Source organism: Schistocerca gregaria, chromosome 1, assembly GCF_023897955.1.
Source record: "Schistocerca gregaria isolate iqSchGreg1 chromosome 1, iqSchGreg1.2, whole genome shotgun sequence".
Taxonomy (NCBI): Eukaryota; Metazoa; Arthropoda; class Insecta; order Orthoptera; family Acrididae; genus Schistocerca; species Schistocerca gregaria.
Window position 1 is genome coordinate 793,302,066 of NC_064920.1, and position 18,907 is coordinate 793,320,972.

An 18,907-nucleotide genomic window follows, 5' to 3' on the forward strand; every position below is an offset into this window, starting at 1 on the left:
ACTGTCCTATGTGTGACTGTACCAACAAATCCAGAATCCTCTTTCTTCACTAATTTACAAAGCGCCATTTGTTTACTTGCACGTTACTTCCTGACAGTGAAAGTTCTACAGAGTTAAGACAGTACGGAGCTAACACAGTTTAACATATATTAAAAGATTCAGTGAAGAAGCGAATTACTCTTATAGCGTATAATTATAGAGGTGGGATGATTAGCGACATAATGTTGCAAGATATTGAAAGCCAAGCATGGAGGAAGCGGTAGGGGACAAACCATTTATCACTCTAAGCAATATTGGGAAACTATTTATTGCTAGTTGAGGTTTATTAGTATCTGAGTGACTCTCCTTGAAATTACAGTTCCTGAAGCGAAATGTGTTTCACGTTTGTTGTCCCCTAAAGCCTAGGCTAGTATAGATCCGATACCCTTGATTAATATGCCGAAATAAATCCTCTTATTGAACAACGACTTACGAGTAATAGAATTTCGAAAGGACAAAATTTACATATTTGTTAGGGAGCTTAACGATACAAAAACAGCAATTAGCTAGATGAAAATATCTCCATTCGCTATTGTTTGTTGCTCATTTATGTCCGACGCGTTTAGCAGCAAAATCCTATTCTCGAAAACGACAATCTATGTTTTTTCGGCCTCCATTTGCGTCAGTTTTCCACATTCCTTTTGCCTTTGCTTTTTTGTCGCCTTCCTAGGAGAAAAATCTCACGCATATGTTAAGTTCAAATTTTCGCAATTTTCAAATATTGCCACATTTTAAACCACGAAAAAAATGAACAAACTGGATGGTTACTTTTGTCTCTCGTTGTCTTCTGGAAGAGACTTAACGAAATGCTGAAGACCCTTGGTGATTACAATTTCTCCAAGGTAGTTACAGATCTACGCGAAAGTGGCAGCATTTGTCAGGAGTCGGTCATCGGAATCGCATGTATCATGCCGATAAAAGGGAATCTGCTTTACCGGCGACCACCGCAGCTGCCGCTAGCGAGTTCCTTGTAGTTGGGGTTTCCGTCGCTAGGAGCGCTGCGATCGCGAACCTCCTGGCGGGCGTCTCGAGTTGTGGACGCCACGAGAGCGACGCATTGTTGCATGCGGCCGCGCATCGCGAGGTCCACCTGGAAAGTAGCAGAAGGCCCAGGACAGCATGGACTGGCCCGTGTGTCTGCGGCTGCTGTTGCTGCTCACGGCTGCGGCGCTAGTAGGTGTCGCGGCGGAAGGTGAGTTACAGGCACTCAACTTCTCTGTGTGATTCTTACCTGCTATGCAGTACACAGTTAACATTGTGTGTGAGCGTTACAATTTACTGATTGCGGTTCCGTGTTTAACTTGTTATTCTGAATCCATTCTCAAAGTGTTTAACACCGTGTTCAGGCAAATAGTCTGTGAACTAACCTTGCATTATGACGCTGAATCAAACTCTGGCGCCTGTGTTTTAAGAGAAGAGCTTGTTTAACATATCGCAGTATTTTTCACTGCTGTTTCTGGCTTGGAATACAGATATATGAACCAGTTTACGAAATTTTGTGGTGTCCTACAGGCTGATTACGTTAAACTGACATTTGCTTTTCGAATTCCTGGCAACAATTAATTCGGTACATCAAATATTCTTGAAGTTAATTTTCGCTGTTCGTTAAAGAACGCCTGGTAAGCGAATTAATATGTCTAATATAGCATACATAAAGTAGGAAAACTTCGCAAACTGATTTTCTGAGATATAGTAAGCATAGATATTAGGTACTGTTTTGTTTGTCGTTGGAGGAAGTTCCATCCATCTAGTAGACAGTACTGTAATACACGAGTTTCACGCTAAGGGCATAGATATAGTCCCATATTTCTATGCAGACGTCTTTATAAAGGCACCGAATCATTCAGATGATACTTGTCTCCAACATCCGATGGACGGCGTTATTCATTAACAGCAATCGGCTTTACGACAGTATTGAATGAATGGATGAGTTGTAAACTTGTCGGTGTATCTGTTTATACCGTTAATATGTAACTCTTTATCAATTGCATTTCTTTTTCAGCATTACCGAATGAACAAACAAAAGCTCTGTGACAGTCACACAGACCTTTTACACAGAAGTTAGCGTTATTCATTGCTCTTAAAGTTTTCTACAAAAATTTCGGAAATTGTTTCTGATGCGTATAACGCTCTTTCCGATGTTTTTGTAATGTTGGCTTGAGCCGAGTACTCGGGAAGTTAATTGGCCTGACATTTTTGAAGGAAGCATTTCAATATTCACTTCAAATAATGCCGCGACGAGCTTAAATTTTCCGAGTGGATTGTAATCCTGGATCCCTAAAACAGTTTACAGATGACATAGTACGGCCTGATTAACTGACAGTGTAAAGAAATCAAAAGTGCCGACCAGTGTGGCCGAGCGGTTCTAGGCGCTTCAGTCTGGAACCGCTAGACCGCTCCGGTCGCTGGTTCGAATCCTGCCTCGGTCATGGATGTGTGTGCTGTCCTTAGGTTAGTTAGGTTTAAGTAGTTGTGCGTTCTAGGGGACTGATGACCTCAGATGTTAAGTCCCGTAGTGCTCAGAGCCAATTTATAGCCAGAAATCAGAAGTACAGACAGCAACCGCGAAACCCCGATCGCTGCAGACTTACAGACATTTGCTAATGAATTTGACCGTAGTGACTGTGTTACGTAGTAACAACAGTCGGGTGTTTTAGAAAATAGCAAGAGCCATTGTTATTTTCATTTCCTTTCTGACACTAGTCTAGAGCCAGCTTATCGAAACGTAAATTACCATGGTATATGTGTTTTATTGGTACTGGATGACTTCGTCATTATCTGTTAGTGTCATGTGAACTATAGGGGTTGTTCAGTGTTAACGATGTTTCTAATACGTACGGTTAGGTGTGCATCACCTCGGCGTCTCATAAGCACTATCGCTCAAACATCTATCCACATCTACAACTGTACTCTGCAAGTCACGTTGCAGCTGGCAACACTTCATGTTATCGCTTCCCTGTTTAGTTTGCTGTAGGCGCGTGGGCAAAATGATTTTCAGTGAACCTCTGGGTGAGCTCTGAATTCTCTGATTTTGTCGAGTGATCACTTCGAAAGGCATATATGGGAGGAAGTAGCAGAGCCCACTACTTTATCCTCCGCGGAGAGAGTTCATCAGAGACAAGAGTATCAGCAGGACTGTACCAGGAGTCGCCCTTATTCTCTATATACGCTGAAAAGTCAAAGAAGCTGGTACACTTGCCTAGTATTGTGTAGGGCCCCGCGAACACGCAGAACTGCCAGAACATGACGTCGCATGGACTCGGCTATTGTCTGAAGTAGTGCTGGAGTGATTTGACACCATGAATCCTGCAGCGCTGTCCATAAATCCGTAAGAGTAATAGGGGGTGGAGATCTCTTCTGAACAGCACATTGCAAGAAATCGCAGATATGCTCAGTAATATTCATGTCTGGGGAGATTGGTGGCCAGTGAAGTGTTTAAACGCAAAAGAGTGTTCCTGGAGCCACTCTGTAGCAATTCTGGACGTGTTGGGTGTCGCATTGTCCTGCTGTAATTGCTCAAGTTCGTTTTAATGCACAATGGACATGAATGGATGCAGGTGATCAGACAGGATGTTTACGTTTCGTGTCACCTGTCAGTCCCGTATCACTCCAACTGCAGAGCCCCACGCCATTACAGAGCCTCTACCAGCTGGTACAGTCGCCTACTGACATGGAGGGTCCATGCATTCATGAAGTTGTCTCCATACCCGTTCACGTCCATCCGGTCGATAAAATTTTAAACGAGACTCCTCCGACCAGGCAACATGTTTCCACTCATCAGCAGGCCAGTGCCGGTGTTGAAGGACCCAGGCGAGGCGTAAAGCCTTATGGAGGAGGAGGAGATTAGTGTTTAACGTCCCGTCGACAACGAGGTCATTAGAGACGGAGCGCAAGCTCGGGTGAGCGAAAGATGGGGAAGGAAATCGGCCGTGCCCTTTCAAAGGAACCATCCCGGCATTTGCCTGAAGCGATTTAGGGAAATCACGGAAAACCTAAATCAGGATGGCCGGAGACGGGATTGAACCGTCGTCCTCCCGAATGCGAGTCCAGTGTCCGCCGCCTCGCTCGGTAAAGCCTTGTGTCGTGCAGTCATCAAAGGTACACGAGTGGGCTTTCGGCTTCGAAAGCTCATCTCGATTATGTTTCGTTGATTCTTTTGCACGCTGACACTGAAGTCTGCAGTAATCTGCGGGAGGGTTGCACTTCTGCAACGTTGAACGATTCTCTTCAGTCGTCGTTGGTTCCGTTCCAGCAGGATCTTTTTCCGGAAGCAGAGATGTCGGAGATTTGACATTTTACGGTATTCCTGATATTCACGGTACACTCGCGAAATGGTCGTACAGGAAAATCCCCACTTCACAGCTGTGTGACATTGCTGGTGCGCCGACTATAACACCACGTTCGAATTCACTTAAATATTAATAAGCAGCGATTATAGCAGCAGTAACAGATCGAGCAAGTGCACTAGACACTTCTTGTCTTATAGAGGCGTTGCCGACCGCAGCTCCGTGTTCTGCCTGTTTACGGATGCCTATACCAGTTTCTTGGTTGCTTCCGTTTATAAAGGGTCGGTCAAACGTAAACGAAATAGGAAAAAAGTAAGTAAATTGTTTTTTATACCAATAGTAATGGACACAACTGTTAATCATTTGAACGGTTCTAGGCGCTGCTGTTACGGTCGCAGGTTCGAATCCTGCCTCGGGAGTGGATGTGTGTGTTGTCCTTAGGTTCGTTAGGCTTAAGTAGTTCTATGTCTAGGGAACTGATGACCTCAGATGTAAAATCCCATAGTGCTTAGAGCCATTTGAACCATTTGTTAATACATTATCCCACTGTGAGACAAGACGGCAAATGCCTTCATGGAAAGATCTTTCCGGCAGCCTACGGGGCCATGACTGTACCAACGCGAGCACCTCCTTGCCCCAAGTAAATCGACGGCCACGAATGTCTTTCTTCAGATGTTGGTACGACTGTTTCGATTGCGCTGCAGAATTTTCGCTGGGAAGCCCTTACGTCTCCAGTACAGTCCCTATCTCTCCCCAAGTTATTTCCATATTTCTGGAGCCCCAAAGAAAGACATTCGTGGTCGTCAGTTTACTTCGAAGAGGTGCACGTCTGGGTACAGTCATGGTTCCGTAGGCAACCGCAAACATTTTTTCCGTGATGGTATTGACAGTCTTGTCTCACAGTGGGATGATTCAATTAACATTTACGGTGATTACTAGTGAAATAGTAAACAGTTCACTTACTTTTTTCCATCTGTCTTCCTTTCATTTGACTGCGCCTTATACATAAATGATATGACGGACAGAGTTCGCAGCACTCTGTCGCAGTTTGCTGATGATGTTGCTGTGCACGGGAAGGTGTCGTCCTTGGGTGATACAGGATGACTTAGACAACACTTATAGTCGCTGTGATGAATGGGGACTTGCTCTAAATGTAGAGCACTGAAAATTAATGCAGATAAGTAGGAGAAAAGATCCCTTATCGTTAGAATACAGTATTAATACACTCACGTCGATTGAGTATCTAGGCGTAAAGTTGCAAAGCGATATGAAATAGAACGAGCACGTAAGGACGGTAGTAGGGAAGGCGAGTCGTCGACTTAGATTTAATGGGGGAATTAATGGAAGTGGTTCATCTGGAAGGAGACCGCGTATTAAACACTAGTGCGAGCGTTTCTTGACTACTACTCGAGTGATTGGTTTCTCCAGCATGTCGGTTTGAAGGTAAACATCGACGCAATTTAGAGGCGTAGTGTTAGATTTGTTACCAGTAGGTTCGATCACCACGCGATTGTTATGGAGACGCTTCGTGAATTCAAGTGGGAATCTCTGGAGCGAAGAGAACAGGCATTTTAAGCTGACTGCAGAACAGTTCTACTGCCGCCAGCCTACATTTTGCGTAAGGTTTAAATAACTCTGAGCACTATGGGACTTAACATCTGAGGTCATCAGTCACCTAGAACTTAGAACTACTGAAACCTAACTAACCTAAGGACAACACACACATCCATGCCCGAGGCAGTATTCGGACCTGCGACCGTAGCGGTCGCGCGGTTCCAGACTGAAGCGTCTTCTAGAACCGCTCGACCACAGCGACCGGCTGGGGCAGGAAAGGAAATGACTAGTAGTGATACAAGACACCACGTCGTGGCTTATATGGAGATGAACATTTAGATGAAGAAATCCGTTGCGCGACTTTTCCATGAAAGTATCCTTTTGGGCGCTTGCAGAAGAAGAGATTTGTTTCACTGTATCCAACATAAAGAAGTGCTCATAGCTCTTCAGGAATGCATTTTAGATCCTTTATTTACTTAACTATTTTGCTTAGAATGATCGTTCCTGTCACATCCTACAATACTGACCATTCCTCTGCTGCAGCAATTTACATGTAAAAGTGACAAAGGATAGTAAGTCTAACAGAAACCCTAGCTGTATGTTCATCAGTTCTAAAATTAAATACACTCTGTCAACTTTATCAATTTTTTGTATGCTTCTAATAGTATCACTCACGCTAAAAATATGTACTCCCCAAATACTTCGGGACGGGCCAATGTAGCAACAATGAAACAATCATAACCATCTGTGAGAGAAGCCAAGGAGTAAGAGGACTGCAGTGAAACATATATGCAGAACAGCGATATTAAAGAAGGTTGGAGTTTAGCGTTGCCTCTACGTGGATATCACTAGAAACGGAGCAGTATGTCAGTTGTGGTAGGAAATCGACCTTGGCTTGTTAATGGAAACCCACATATCATGAACACGATTACATTTTGTGTGGGCCGGCCGCGGTGGCCGAGCGGTTCTAGGCTCTTCAGTCTGGGACCGCGCGTAGTTCTACGTTCTAGGGGACTGATGACCTCAGATGTTAAGTCCCATAGTGCTCAGAGCCATTTGAACCATTCTTGAACATTTTGTGTGGTCACGGCGCCACCGCTCTCAATCTGGAGCTTCAACGATAGTAGTTATCTGAATTATTACTCGCTTGAGTTGTCATGTTGCGCAGACTTACGCGTTTTTGGAATCAGAAAATAATGTATACGAAAAAAAAGTTACTTCTACAAGGTGTGTGGCGGTCACTCATAGAGCTATTTCCATTTGCTCATTTTGGTTGTGCGGAACGGCTATGAGTCTAATGTGCAACACACTTTCTCCCCTCCCGAACAACCTGATAATTACCAGCTAACTCCTTTTTCTGTCTTAACGGGTAGAAGAGAAGTGGGCGGTAAAGGAACACGTGTGCAATCAGACGGATCTGCCTTCCAAGCTTCTTCATGTACTGGGGAAATTTCACATCAGTACTGAACGTAGCATACGAGGACGCTTCTGTGAGCTTTCCCAGCATTCCTTTTTACTGTTTACAGAAGTTGAAGACGACAGTCCGTTTTTAATCACGTTCGGTCAGAAGTAACCGTTCATTATCGAGAAGCCGAAACAGTTTGAGAGAGTCTTTTGCCATAGAAGTAATGGGAAAGCTGATTGTAAACTGTAATCAGAAGTTACCAACGAACAGTGTGTCTATTTGGAATAGCGGCCGAGTCGCCATAATAACACACAGACTGCCACGTTCACATGCGTCTTGATTACGTCTGCCATTATAATCATGCACGTTATTTTAGGGGCTACAACATGTTACTTATTATGGAAGCATTTCCTTAGGGATAACAATCCTTAACTGTTGATTTTATGAATACACCTCAGATTTGGAATGCATTCGCTGTAATATCCAGTTCTCCCATTTTATTCCACTAGGTAATTCTTATACCAACAGAAATCTGCAGCTACAATACGTACATCGTATTTCGCCCAAGGATTACTTTTCTGTTAAACATAGGGGAACAGATGAAATTTTTGTTAGCAGTGTTCAGCGGCTATTTCTGCAGCCACACACTCCACGACGTGCCGTAAAATAGGTTTAATGTCTGTTTTAACAGTCATAAGTTGCAGCTCCAAATATTTTTATTGCGTTTTCAAAACATTTATGATTTTTCCTTTTTAGGAGGTGTTAGAATCTTTTTCATGCAACAAATGTCATATACAAGGCTTTCCGTCACCGTAAATAGTTTTATCATAATATTAGATTTAAAAAAAAAAGGCAAAGCCAATAAGGTGGCTCTGCTAAGTGAAATACACCGATACAGGCGGCTAAACAAAGTTACTTTCAACTGTTATACTGTAGACTCACTTTTTTGTGGTTCATCTTACTTACTTACGCTTTCTCTCTCTCTCTCTCTCTCTCTCTCTCTCTCTCTCTCTCTGTGCGTGTGTGTGTGTGTGCGTGTGCGTATATGTGTATGTGTATGTGTGTGTGTGTGTGTGTGTGTGTGTGTGTGTGTGTGTGTGTGCAAGCACGCGCGTGTGAGTGAATGTGGTGTGTGTGTGTGTGTGTGTGTGTGTTTGTGTGTGTTCACGTGTGTGTGTCATATGAAATTTCTTGGTTGCTACGCTCTACCAGGCAATGTCAAAACGTAATCAATATTCAATAGTGGCGAATCAAGTTTTATTGTATCGTAATTCCAACACGTTAATGTACACTGGTGTGACAAAATCCAGCCGGCCGTTGTAGCCGAGCGGTTCTAGGCGCTTCATTCCGGAACCGCGCGACTGCTATGGTCGCAGGTTCGAATCCTGCCTCGGGCATGGATGTGTGTGATGTTCTTAGGTTAGTTAGGTTTAAGTAGTCCAGGGGACTGATGACCTCAGATGTTAAGTCCCATAGGGCTCAGAGCCATTTGAACCATTTGACAAAAGCCATGGGATAGCGATATGCACATATACAGATGGCGGTAGTGCCGCGTACACTATGTTTAAAAGGGCAATGCCTTGGCGGAGCTGTCATTTGTACTCAGATGGTTCACCTGAAAAGATTTCCGACGTGATTGTGGCCGCACGCTGGGAATTAACAGACTTGGAATGCGGAATGGTATTTGAAGCTTGATGCATGGGACATTCGATTTCTGAAACCGTTAGGGAATTCAACATTTCGAGATACACAGTGTCATGAGCGTGCCATGAATGTCAGATTTCTAGCATTACCTCTCACCACGGACAAGGCAGTGACTGAAGGCGTTCAGTTAACGTCCGAGAGCAGTGGCATTTGCGTAGAGGTGTGAGTGCTAACAGGCAAGCAACACTACGTGAAATAACCGAAGAAATGAATCCTTTGGGACAATGCAGAGAAATTTGGCGTTAATGGGCTACGGCAGCAGACATCGCCTGGAGCGCCTCTCCAGCACTCGTGACAACATCGGTTGGACTCCATACGACTAAAAATCGTGGCCTTCTCAGATGATTCCCGATTTCAGTTTTTAAGAGCTGATGGTAGGACTCGAATATGTCGCAGACCTCACTAAGCCATGGACCCAAGTTGTCAACAAGGCACTGCGCTAGCTTGTGATGGCTCCATAATGGTGTGGATTGTGTTTACGTGGAATGGGTTGGGTCCTCCGCTCCAAGTGAATCGATCATTGACTGAAAGTGGTTATGCTCGGCTACTTGGAGACAATTTGCAGTCAGCCATAAACTTCACACTCCCAAGTAACGATACAATTTTGTGGATTACAGTGCGGTCTATCACCAGGCCACAGCGGTTCGCGATTGGTTTGAAGAATATTCTGGACAGTTCGAGCGAATACTTTGACCACCCAGATCGCCACACGTTCATTCCATCGAAAATGTACGGGGATAATCGAGGGGTCAGTTTGTGCACAAAGTCTTGCACCGACACCATTACTGCTATTATGGGCGGCCATACAGGCGGCATGGTTCAGTACTTCTGCAGCAGACTTGCAACGACTTGTTGAGCCCATGCCACTTCGCGTTGCTGCTTTACGGCGGAAAGGGGCTGCGACATGATATTGGCAGTTGTCCCATGGCTCCTCACCTCATTGTATCCTTTGTGTTTTATGGTTCAGTAACATTTTTTGACAATAAGCAGGATATACGTAAGGATAGCAGTTGAATACCGAGTTACATTGTCAGAATCCGTCAATGATACTCCATAACGATTCCATAACGATTAAGCGATTTGAAGAAACTACGGGCAATATTAACCTAAATAACAGTTTGTCGGAAAAACGAGAGGGAGGAAACGTTTATGTTTGTCTGTTTGTCTTCCAGGCGATATCAATAGCATTAAAAAAAAAACAGCACAAAATCTGCGTAGAGGAGGGTGAGTGGGAGGGGTGGACCGTATTTTTGCTCATTGAACCATCCCGGATTTCACGTAGTGTTACTTGTTGTTGTAGTTTTTGGTAGAGGAGACCAGGCAGTGAGGTCATCGGTCTCATCGGATTAGGGAAGAACGGGGAAGGAAGTCGGCCGTGCCCTTTCAAAGGAACCATCCCTGGAGCGATTTAGGGAATCACGGAAAACCTAAATCAGGATGGCCGGACGCGGGATTGAACCGTCGTCCTCCCGAATGCGAGTCCAGTGTGCTAACCAGTGCGCCACCTCGCTCGCTAGTGTTACTTATGGGCTCCTTGGAAAACGTAAATCACGTTAACCGGAAGACGATTTCAACCCCATTCCTCCCGAGTACAATTCTCGTGTCGGTCTGCTGCTCTTCTGAGCTAGGTCTGTTCAGCGTGTTACCGCTTACCAAGAATGTGTTATCATGAAATCAGTGAGAGAATAGCAGTGCTGGTTATTCCTTTCGCCGTTGTTTGTCTTTCAACGCTCTGACAATTGCGAAAAGTGAACGTAAATACTGTCAAATTAGTCATAACAGACTAAGCCTTTCTTTTCATGTGCAACTTTCAGTAAGGTGGTCGTCAGAAAGCTTTGATACTCTTCCTAATTGTGCACGCGAACCCTGTTAGGGGGAACATCCTTTCTTTTCTTTACAAGAGAATTACTATCTTACTGATCCCACTTGAAGTTCTGCTCCGCACAAAGTTGCAGAGATCTTTGTTAAATAGTGGAATTCAGTTGTTCACCGAACTGTATGATCGTACCTCTGGATTACCGGAGAACTCATCACAAGACTTCCTTCGTTCTTCATTAAAAGCGAACCAGAGTTCCATCTTTAATGAAATCACATTCTACGAGATGTCCGCATCTCGTGGTCTAGTGGCACCGCCACGGCACCTCAACGTGTTCGGTCGTAAAGTAAGCGGCCCTCTGTAATAATAATAATAAAAAAAACTGAGTGGATGGATCAACGGTGATCTTGAACGGATGTCATAGTACGTCCACCCCGGACAAGAGGATCGAACATCAACGAAACAAAATGAGAAATAAAGCGCAGCTACCTCTGGATCACGACTTCGATTCCCGACCGGGTTGGCGATTTTCTTCGTCCGGGAACTTGATAATTGTGTTGTCCTCATCATCATTCCGGAAATAGCGAGAGTGGAAAGTGGCAAGATTGGGAACTTGCATGGGCGCTGATAACTACGCCGCTGAGCGCCCCACAAACCAAAATCATCATCACTCCGCGGGTTCAAATGGTTCAAATGGCTCTGAGCACTATGGAACTTAACATCCAAGGTCATCAGTCCCCTAGACTTAGAACTACTTAAACCTAACTAACCTAAGGACATCATACACGTCCATGCCCGGGGCACGATTCGAACCTGCGACAGTAGCAGCAGCGCGGTTCCAGACTGAAGCGCCTAGAACCGATCGGCTACAGCGTCCGGCCACTCTGCGGTACTTGTTATCCTGTTAAGCGCATTTTACTACTGGTCAGAATTACTGTACGCCGTCCATTCAAATGTCCTGCGCTGGTCCATACCTTATGGAGTACGGATGTAGATGGGGCTGGGACTACGTTGCAAATTACTGTATCAAGAACATGAATCTGGTATGCTTCTATTAAGATGAGAGAGCAGTAGGTTGTATAGTGCATAGGTTTGGTTCCCATTTTCTAGAATTTAGTTGCACACGACAATATTCAAAGCACTTGGTTGAGAAAGGAAAGACCAGAAAACTATAAAGTTTATTTTCGGTCGAAGTTGGAGAACGGTTGTGAACTTGAAAGAGGTTGTAAATGAATTCGTAGAACAAACCATTCTTCCAACAGCTTAGACCTCCTTCATTTTTTCATTAACTGATGGTCGATAATATACAGCTAAGATAGTCCACCGTAAATATATCCAGAATGAATAAATATATCGAGGTGCTGTTTTCGTCAAGTTATAACGAACAATATGGCCAATTTCCTGATGTTCTCAAGTAATTTTTATCGTTTATAGTTGCCGAATTACGACGCCGACTTTGTCATTTTCTAATGGAACAATATGCTTTTATCTGTGGCATTTGAATAAAGCTTCGAAGAGAACTTCAACGACGTATCTTGTGTGGGACTCTATCAAATGGTATCAAGATAACTGTGCCGCAATCCATTGTTCCGCCGTCACGAGAAGAGGTTCCGTAAACGCCTGCCCTATTACACCAAATGTAAGCTAACTCGTAACTCAGGTGTGGGTCGTGTATTTATTATGACGGCTCTCATAACAAGTGCTCTAAATTTTGACCCTGGGGGTTGCTATATGCTATAAAGTGGTTATGGAGAAACAATACTACAGGTCGAATTTCAAGTGGAATTGATGACCTCACAGGCTCGTTTTATCAGGAACTATTTTCATGCCTTCGGGAGTTATCGGTGTTTCCTAATAGACGCCTTGTTTTAATTTCCGCTACAGAAAAAAGATTATAGTTGTTAAGCCTGATGAGCGTGCAGAGAATTTTGCGTTTCCTGAACGGCCGTTAAACTGTTCTCTAAATGTCCTCTTAATGGAATTGGAGGGACATTCGTCATTTTGGCACCACACTGTTTTCCGTTTGTCCAGCATACAGCCGCACCGCTGTTCTAATAGTTCGGTGACATTCACCATAAACGATATTTACGTTTTCGACTGACGTGTACATTTTGAATCTTTGACCAACTTTACCAGCAACTTATCTGACTGCTACAACAGCAGAACGCAATGTGATGGGCTTCAAACACACAGGCAAATACATGAACCATACCTGAGTTGTGTATTTGCTTACATTTGGTATAATAGGTCAGACCTTTGTGGATCGTCTTTCGTGTCCGGGGGACAGTGGTTTCCTGCGCTGTTATATTGGTATTACTTGATAAAGTTCCATGCAAGTTATCTCGTTGAAGTCTTCTAGAAGCTTCTAGCAAATTCGACGACTATAAACGATGAAAAGTACTTGTGAAAGTCTGGAAATTCACCATTTCGTCCGCAATAACTTGGCGAAAACCGCAGGTGGTTCAAAAAATGGCTCTGAGCACTATGGGACTTAACATCTGAGGTCATCAGTCCACTAGAACTCGAAACTACTTAAACCTAACTAACCTAAGGACATCATACACACCCATGCCTTAGGCAGGATTCGAACCTGCGACCGCAGAGTCCGCGCAGTTTCAGACTAAAGCGCCTAGAACCGCTCGGCCACAACGGCTGGCACCGCAGCTGGATTTATTTATTAATTCTGGATTTATTTGAGTTGGCATGTTTTAGCTGCTTGACTCGTCATGCACATTTCCTCTGGTGTTTCGGCAGATATTTGCAATTCTGTTTTCACAGTGTATAGCTGGAGACATTGAGTATAGGCTTATGTGTAAGGAAGTTCTTTGTTTGAAATGTGGCGCTACAGAAGAACGCTGAAGGCTAGATGAGGAGATCACGTAACTAATGAGAAGGCATTGAATAGAATTCTGGAGAAAATAACCTTGTGGCACATCCTGACTAGAAGAAGGGTTCGGAGTACAGGAATCCTGAGATATCAGAAGATCACCAATTTAGTGCTGAAGGGAGGTGAGGAGGGTAAAAATCGCAGGGGGAGACTAAGAGATGAATACAATAACCAGAATCAGAAGGATGTAAGCTGCAATAGTTACTCAGACATGTGGAGGCTTACACAGAATAGAGCAGCATGGAGAGCTGCATCAGACCGGTCTTTGGACTGAAGACCACAACAACGGCGGGAGTTAGCCCAAAATAATGCGACGTCCACTGTCAACGGGAAGCGTTGGTTTGTTTCCCTTTGCAAAGAAAATGATTTTTAAAGTGTAATTTTACGTGCCCATTCGATACAGTGGTCCCAGATTAGTCTAGTGCAATAGTCGCTTTAACCATATGTTTTAACAAGGACAGTAAAACACGAAGAATAAAGGTGCATTTACGCCTGTGCGCCTTACACCTAGTCCCCGTGAGACTGTGCTTTTCCCACATGCAAGTAGAGGCACGCATGTAGGTTGCCTGCCTCTTCCACAGCATGTGCTACAGAGTGACTCCATCAGTGTTCACATTGGGCGTCTCTACAGCCGTGTGAGACAAGCTATACTCGCACGGCGACTAGCCGCATGGCGCACGGGTGTAAACGTGCTTTAATCAGTACACCATAAGCGCGTGAGTAGCGGTGCTGCCTGGCGGTAGAAGCAGTTGGTCAGTGCGGAACACAAGTCGCTGTTGGATATTGTGTGTTTTAATGATACTGTGAGAACATACGGCTAAACCGAATAATGCACTAGACTAATCTGGGACCGCTGTATCGAATGGGCACGTACAATTACGCTCTAAAAATCATTATGGTTTTAACGCGAAACAATCTGACGTTTTCTTTCGACGCTGGGCATCGCATGAAAGGCGTGATGAGCAGTAATTGCTGAATTGCAAAAAAGAATCTGTCGAACTTGTATATAAATTTAATTCCGTACTCACGACAGCCAGGCAGGTGGCTGTAGAATTTTTCAGCCAGATACCCCAGTGGGCTGGGAAATGGGCAGAGGAATCCCTAATTGAGTATATATAGCGATAGCCAGAGCCTTCATTCTTATGAAAACAAAGGGAAAGCTCCCGAAAATGTTGTTCGGAACCGGAGCCTTCAGACTATTTTAATTTATTCCTGAGATGAAATTGTCCGTTGTACCGGACGAAAATAAATATGTTGTCTTGTTTATGTACGAATGGGCTTTGTGCTATACGTCTGATATATATGCGCAGTGCATTGTGGTTGACCTCTTCGTATAACTCAGCGCACAGTGGGTTGATCATGGAGAAACACTGTCGAATTCCTCGTCGGATTAATGACTGTTTGATGCACCAGTCAATACGACTGCGGATTAAAAGCGGTCTTCCATATTCACCTAGGTACATACCGAGTCGGTGTTCTATCTACATCTCATAAACCCAATACAAAAAACTGAAATATGATTACACCGCAGCACAATGTGCACTCGATTTACACATAAGCAGTGTCTGTGGAGGGGTGCAAGTTGCTGTCTGGAATTGACACAAAAGAAACTTTTCCGAGAGTCACAATGTGTTGCTGAACTTCAACTTACGCTCTCTATCGTACACGATGAACCGATGAAAATAAACACACTTTATTATGTTATGTTGCAAATAGATTGTCGAGGGACGTGGCTCCTAGGCCGCCACATTGCACATTATTCTTATCTGTCTTCTTTTTCGGCATTTCCCCCTGGGGTTAGACATTCCCTACCTCCACAGGCCTCATTCGTTCCAGTCATCCGGTCTGATAACTATGCCGGCCGTTGTGGCCGACGGTTCTAGGCGCTACAGTCTGGAACCGCGCGACCGCTACGGTCGCAGGTTCGAATCCTGCCTCGGGCATGTATGTGTGTGATGTCCTTAGGTTAGTTAGGTTTAAGTAGTTCTAAGTTCTAGGGGACTGATGACCTTAGAAGTTGAGTCCCATAGTGCTCAGAGCCATTTGAATCATTTTTTTCTGATACCTATCTTCCATTGTTTCCTGTAAATATTTTTTCCCATCTTAGCGGTGGTCTTCCTCTCCTCCTTCTTCCGGGTGGCTCCCAGCTTAAAATCTTCCTTGGCCATTTACGGCTAGATGTTCTGTGGTCGTATCATAACACTGCAACGCTCTATTCTCCAAAGTTTTTGTTATAGAGCACGTTGTCTCATTTCGTTTCCGTACGTCCTCATTCCAATTACAATCTTGCATCGTTAACTGGAGACATCATCTCATGTAGTCCGTTCCCGCTGTTGCAATTTTCTCCATAAGTTTCCCTAACTGAGGTTGCATACCATCTCCATACAGAACAATGAAATATTTTTCTCTTAGTGTCCTGCCGAATGTTATTAACTTATAGTTTTCCACCCACATCTTCAGAATCCCTCTTTCCCATTGCTATTCTGGAACTAATATCGTTATATGTACGTTCTTGGGACTCACATATAGAAGACGCGGAGTGAGTGGATAGAACCTCCGCGACGTGCGCGTAATGTGGACATGTCCAACTGCAACATTCGCATGAAATCTCTGGCTGTTAGAACCACCTTACGGGGGCTGGACAAAAATACGGAACCAGAGCAAGAAATCCATGCATGGAAAGAAATGTGAATGGCACCCAAGCCTGTAGGTGGCACAATGACCTCATTATGTTGCAAGTGTCAGCCGTGGTCAGGGAAGTGTCCTGTGTAGTTGTGAGTGCATTATGTCGGAGCTAATAGTAAGTGAAGTAGAACGTGGGTGTGTTGTTGGTACTGGTATGGTGGGAACTTCTGTTACCAAGATAGCCGAAGTGTTTGGTATTTCAAGAGGTGGCGAATCGAAGATTTATACCGCACACAGGGAAAGCAGGAAAACATCATCCAGTACGTCACGACAGAGGCAAGAGCTGGTGTTGAGTGATTGTGATAGACGGAGAATATTGTGACAACAATTAAGTCATAGCAGAACTGAATGTTGCACTCGTGAACCCTGTCGGCACCAAAACAACACGAAGGGAGCTCAACAAGCAGGGCATTGCAGAGCCACTGATCAGTGATGCAAATGCCAGTAATAGGCCGAAGGCATAAAACATGGGCTATGAGGCAATGGAAGAAAGTTGTTTGGTCGGATGAGTCATGTTTCATACTGTTTGTATCATCTGGCCGAGTTTACGTTCCGAAGGTGAAACACGGCGGGAGTTCGATGATGGTTTGAGCAGCTATAGAGTGGTATTCATGTGCACCATGGCTACTCTGCAAGATCGCATTACTGTGAAGAATTATGTGATCATGTTGGGTAAACAAGTGCGTCACTATTCAGAGATGAAGAAGTCCCTGTTCACACAATCGCTCAGGACTGGTTTTGTGAGCACGAGGATGAATTCTCCAGATCTCTCACCAATTCAAAACGTCTGGTCAATGGTGGCCGAGCAATTGGCTCGTCACAATACGCCAGTCACTACTCTTGACGAACTGTGGTATCGTCTTGAAGCTGCATGGGCAGCTGTACCTGTACACGCTATCCAAGCTCTGTTTGACTCAATGCCTAGGCGTATCAAGGCCGTTATTATGGCCAGAGGTGGTTGTTCTGGGTACTGTTTTTTCAGGGTCTATGCACCCAAATTGCTTGAAAATGTAATCACATGCCAGTTATAGTGTAATATGTTTGTCCAATGGATACCAGTTTATCATCTGCATTTCTTCTTGGTGCAGCAATTTTAATGGCCAGTATTGTAGATTTTAGCCTAACCCAACCTCTTTTGACTCTGCGAAAAACTCACGAAGGAGATCGGGTGAACAAGGACCACGATGTCGACCGATGTTATCGGGTGATCTGTGGCGACGGTGTATGACGACCGTTTTCGGTGCCACTGTGGACGCAGCCTTAACCCTACACTAGTCGACCTTGGGCGGGTCTGAGCTCAGAGATGCCGCGAGCACTGTCACTAAGCAGAGCCCTGGCGCGCGGTCCCACACAGTTCCCACAGGGCGACGAGCCGCTGCCAGACGGCCGTGCGGGGGGACAGCGCCCGCCTTGAGGCGCCCGCGGCGCTAATTGGGCAGCGTGCAGCGTGGAGCGTGACGAGCAAAACGAAGGGCCGCGCTGGTCCGCGCACGCCACGCCACGCCGCGGGCTCCGCGCCCGCTCTCTGCTCGGCGTCCCCTCCCCCACTCCTGTGTGTGTGTTTTACTCCCTGGCTGCAGCGGCAGGAATGGCTCGCGCGTCCAGAACGAATGCGGACCGGACTTGCCCCCGAAGGCCACGCACTCCTCGGCAGTCGGCTAAGCTGAAACACAGGTGGATTCTGCGGTCCTCCCACCGCAACATAAAACCTGGTATTACGGCAGCGGGTGTTCCCTTGCTCCTGCCACTAACAGTGGCGTCCCCGCTTGCGCACTCTACGCGTTGGCTGGTGGCTTTGCACGAATAGCTAAAATCGAAATGTCATGGTTAGTAATGAATAACTTCCGGCCGCTGTCAACTTGATTTTAAGCCGTCGGCACACGCACCGTGCTGTCGAACGTTAACGTTGAGCGTGCCAAGTTCAACGTGCTGCTGAAAGCTCAGGAACGATGAAACCTGTGCATACGATACGTGGGCCCAAACGTGGTATACGCGATCGCAACGCACTCCAGCGGCTGTTGAGGGATAATTGTAGTTCGTAAATCACACTGTTTACTGAACGGGCGCGAGTAAAATTCCCACGTTAGCTCTATTAAAACACACACTCCCTCCATCGTCCACGAAAAGGAAAGTACCGTGTCCAACCCATTAAAAACAGTGCGGTACCAATTTGGAATATTTCTCCGCATAAGATAAACATTATTTCATCATACCCACATTTTAGTAAAACCCCAAGATTTGTCTTACTTGATCACTGTTTCTACCCAGTAGCAGAATCTTTGCAACATTTGAATTACGAAGCGTAAAATAAAGAGGAGCAAAATATCTTTATACAAGTAGAACAAGTTGTCCTGTAGATTAAGCCAATCGAACAAAGTCACCCCTCAAAGAAAGGTGGACTTATATTTACATAACATCAAATATTATAGCATACACTTATATTAAACCGTTACGGTCGCAGGTTCGAATCCTGCTTCGGGCATGGATGTGTGTCATGTCCTTACGTTAGTTAGGTTCAAGTAGTTCTAAGT

General features: G+C 44.9%; 1 protein-coding gene across 3 annotated transcripts in view; it reads left to right on the forward strand.

The window, feature by feature from the left end:
- Nucleotides 1–1,084: 1,084 nt before the first annotated feature.
- Nucleotides 1,085–18,907, forward strand: part of LOC126269881 (uncharacterized) — a 324,469-nt gene continuing 306,646 nt past the window's right edge. Inside the window, exon 1 of one of the 3 annotated variants that reach the window (XM_049974025.1) lies at nucleotides 1,085–1,231. In XM_049974025.1, coding sequence (XP_049829982.1) covers nucleotides 1,159–1,231 — 73 coding nt within the window. In that variant the 5' untranslated portion in view covers nucleotides 1,085–1,158. The remainder of the gene's footprint in view (nucleotides 1,232–18,907) is intronic. The other 2 variants (XM_049974027.1, XM_049974026.1) reach the window with 2 other exon arrangements.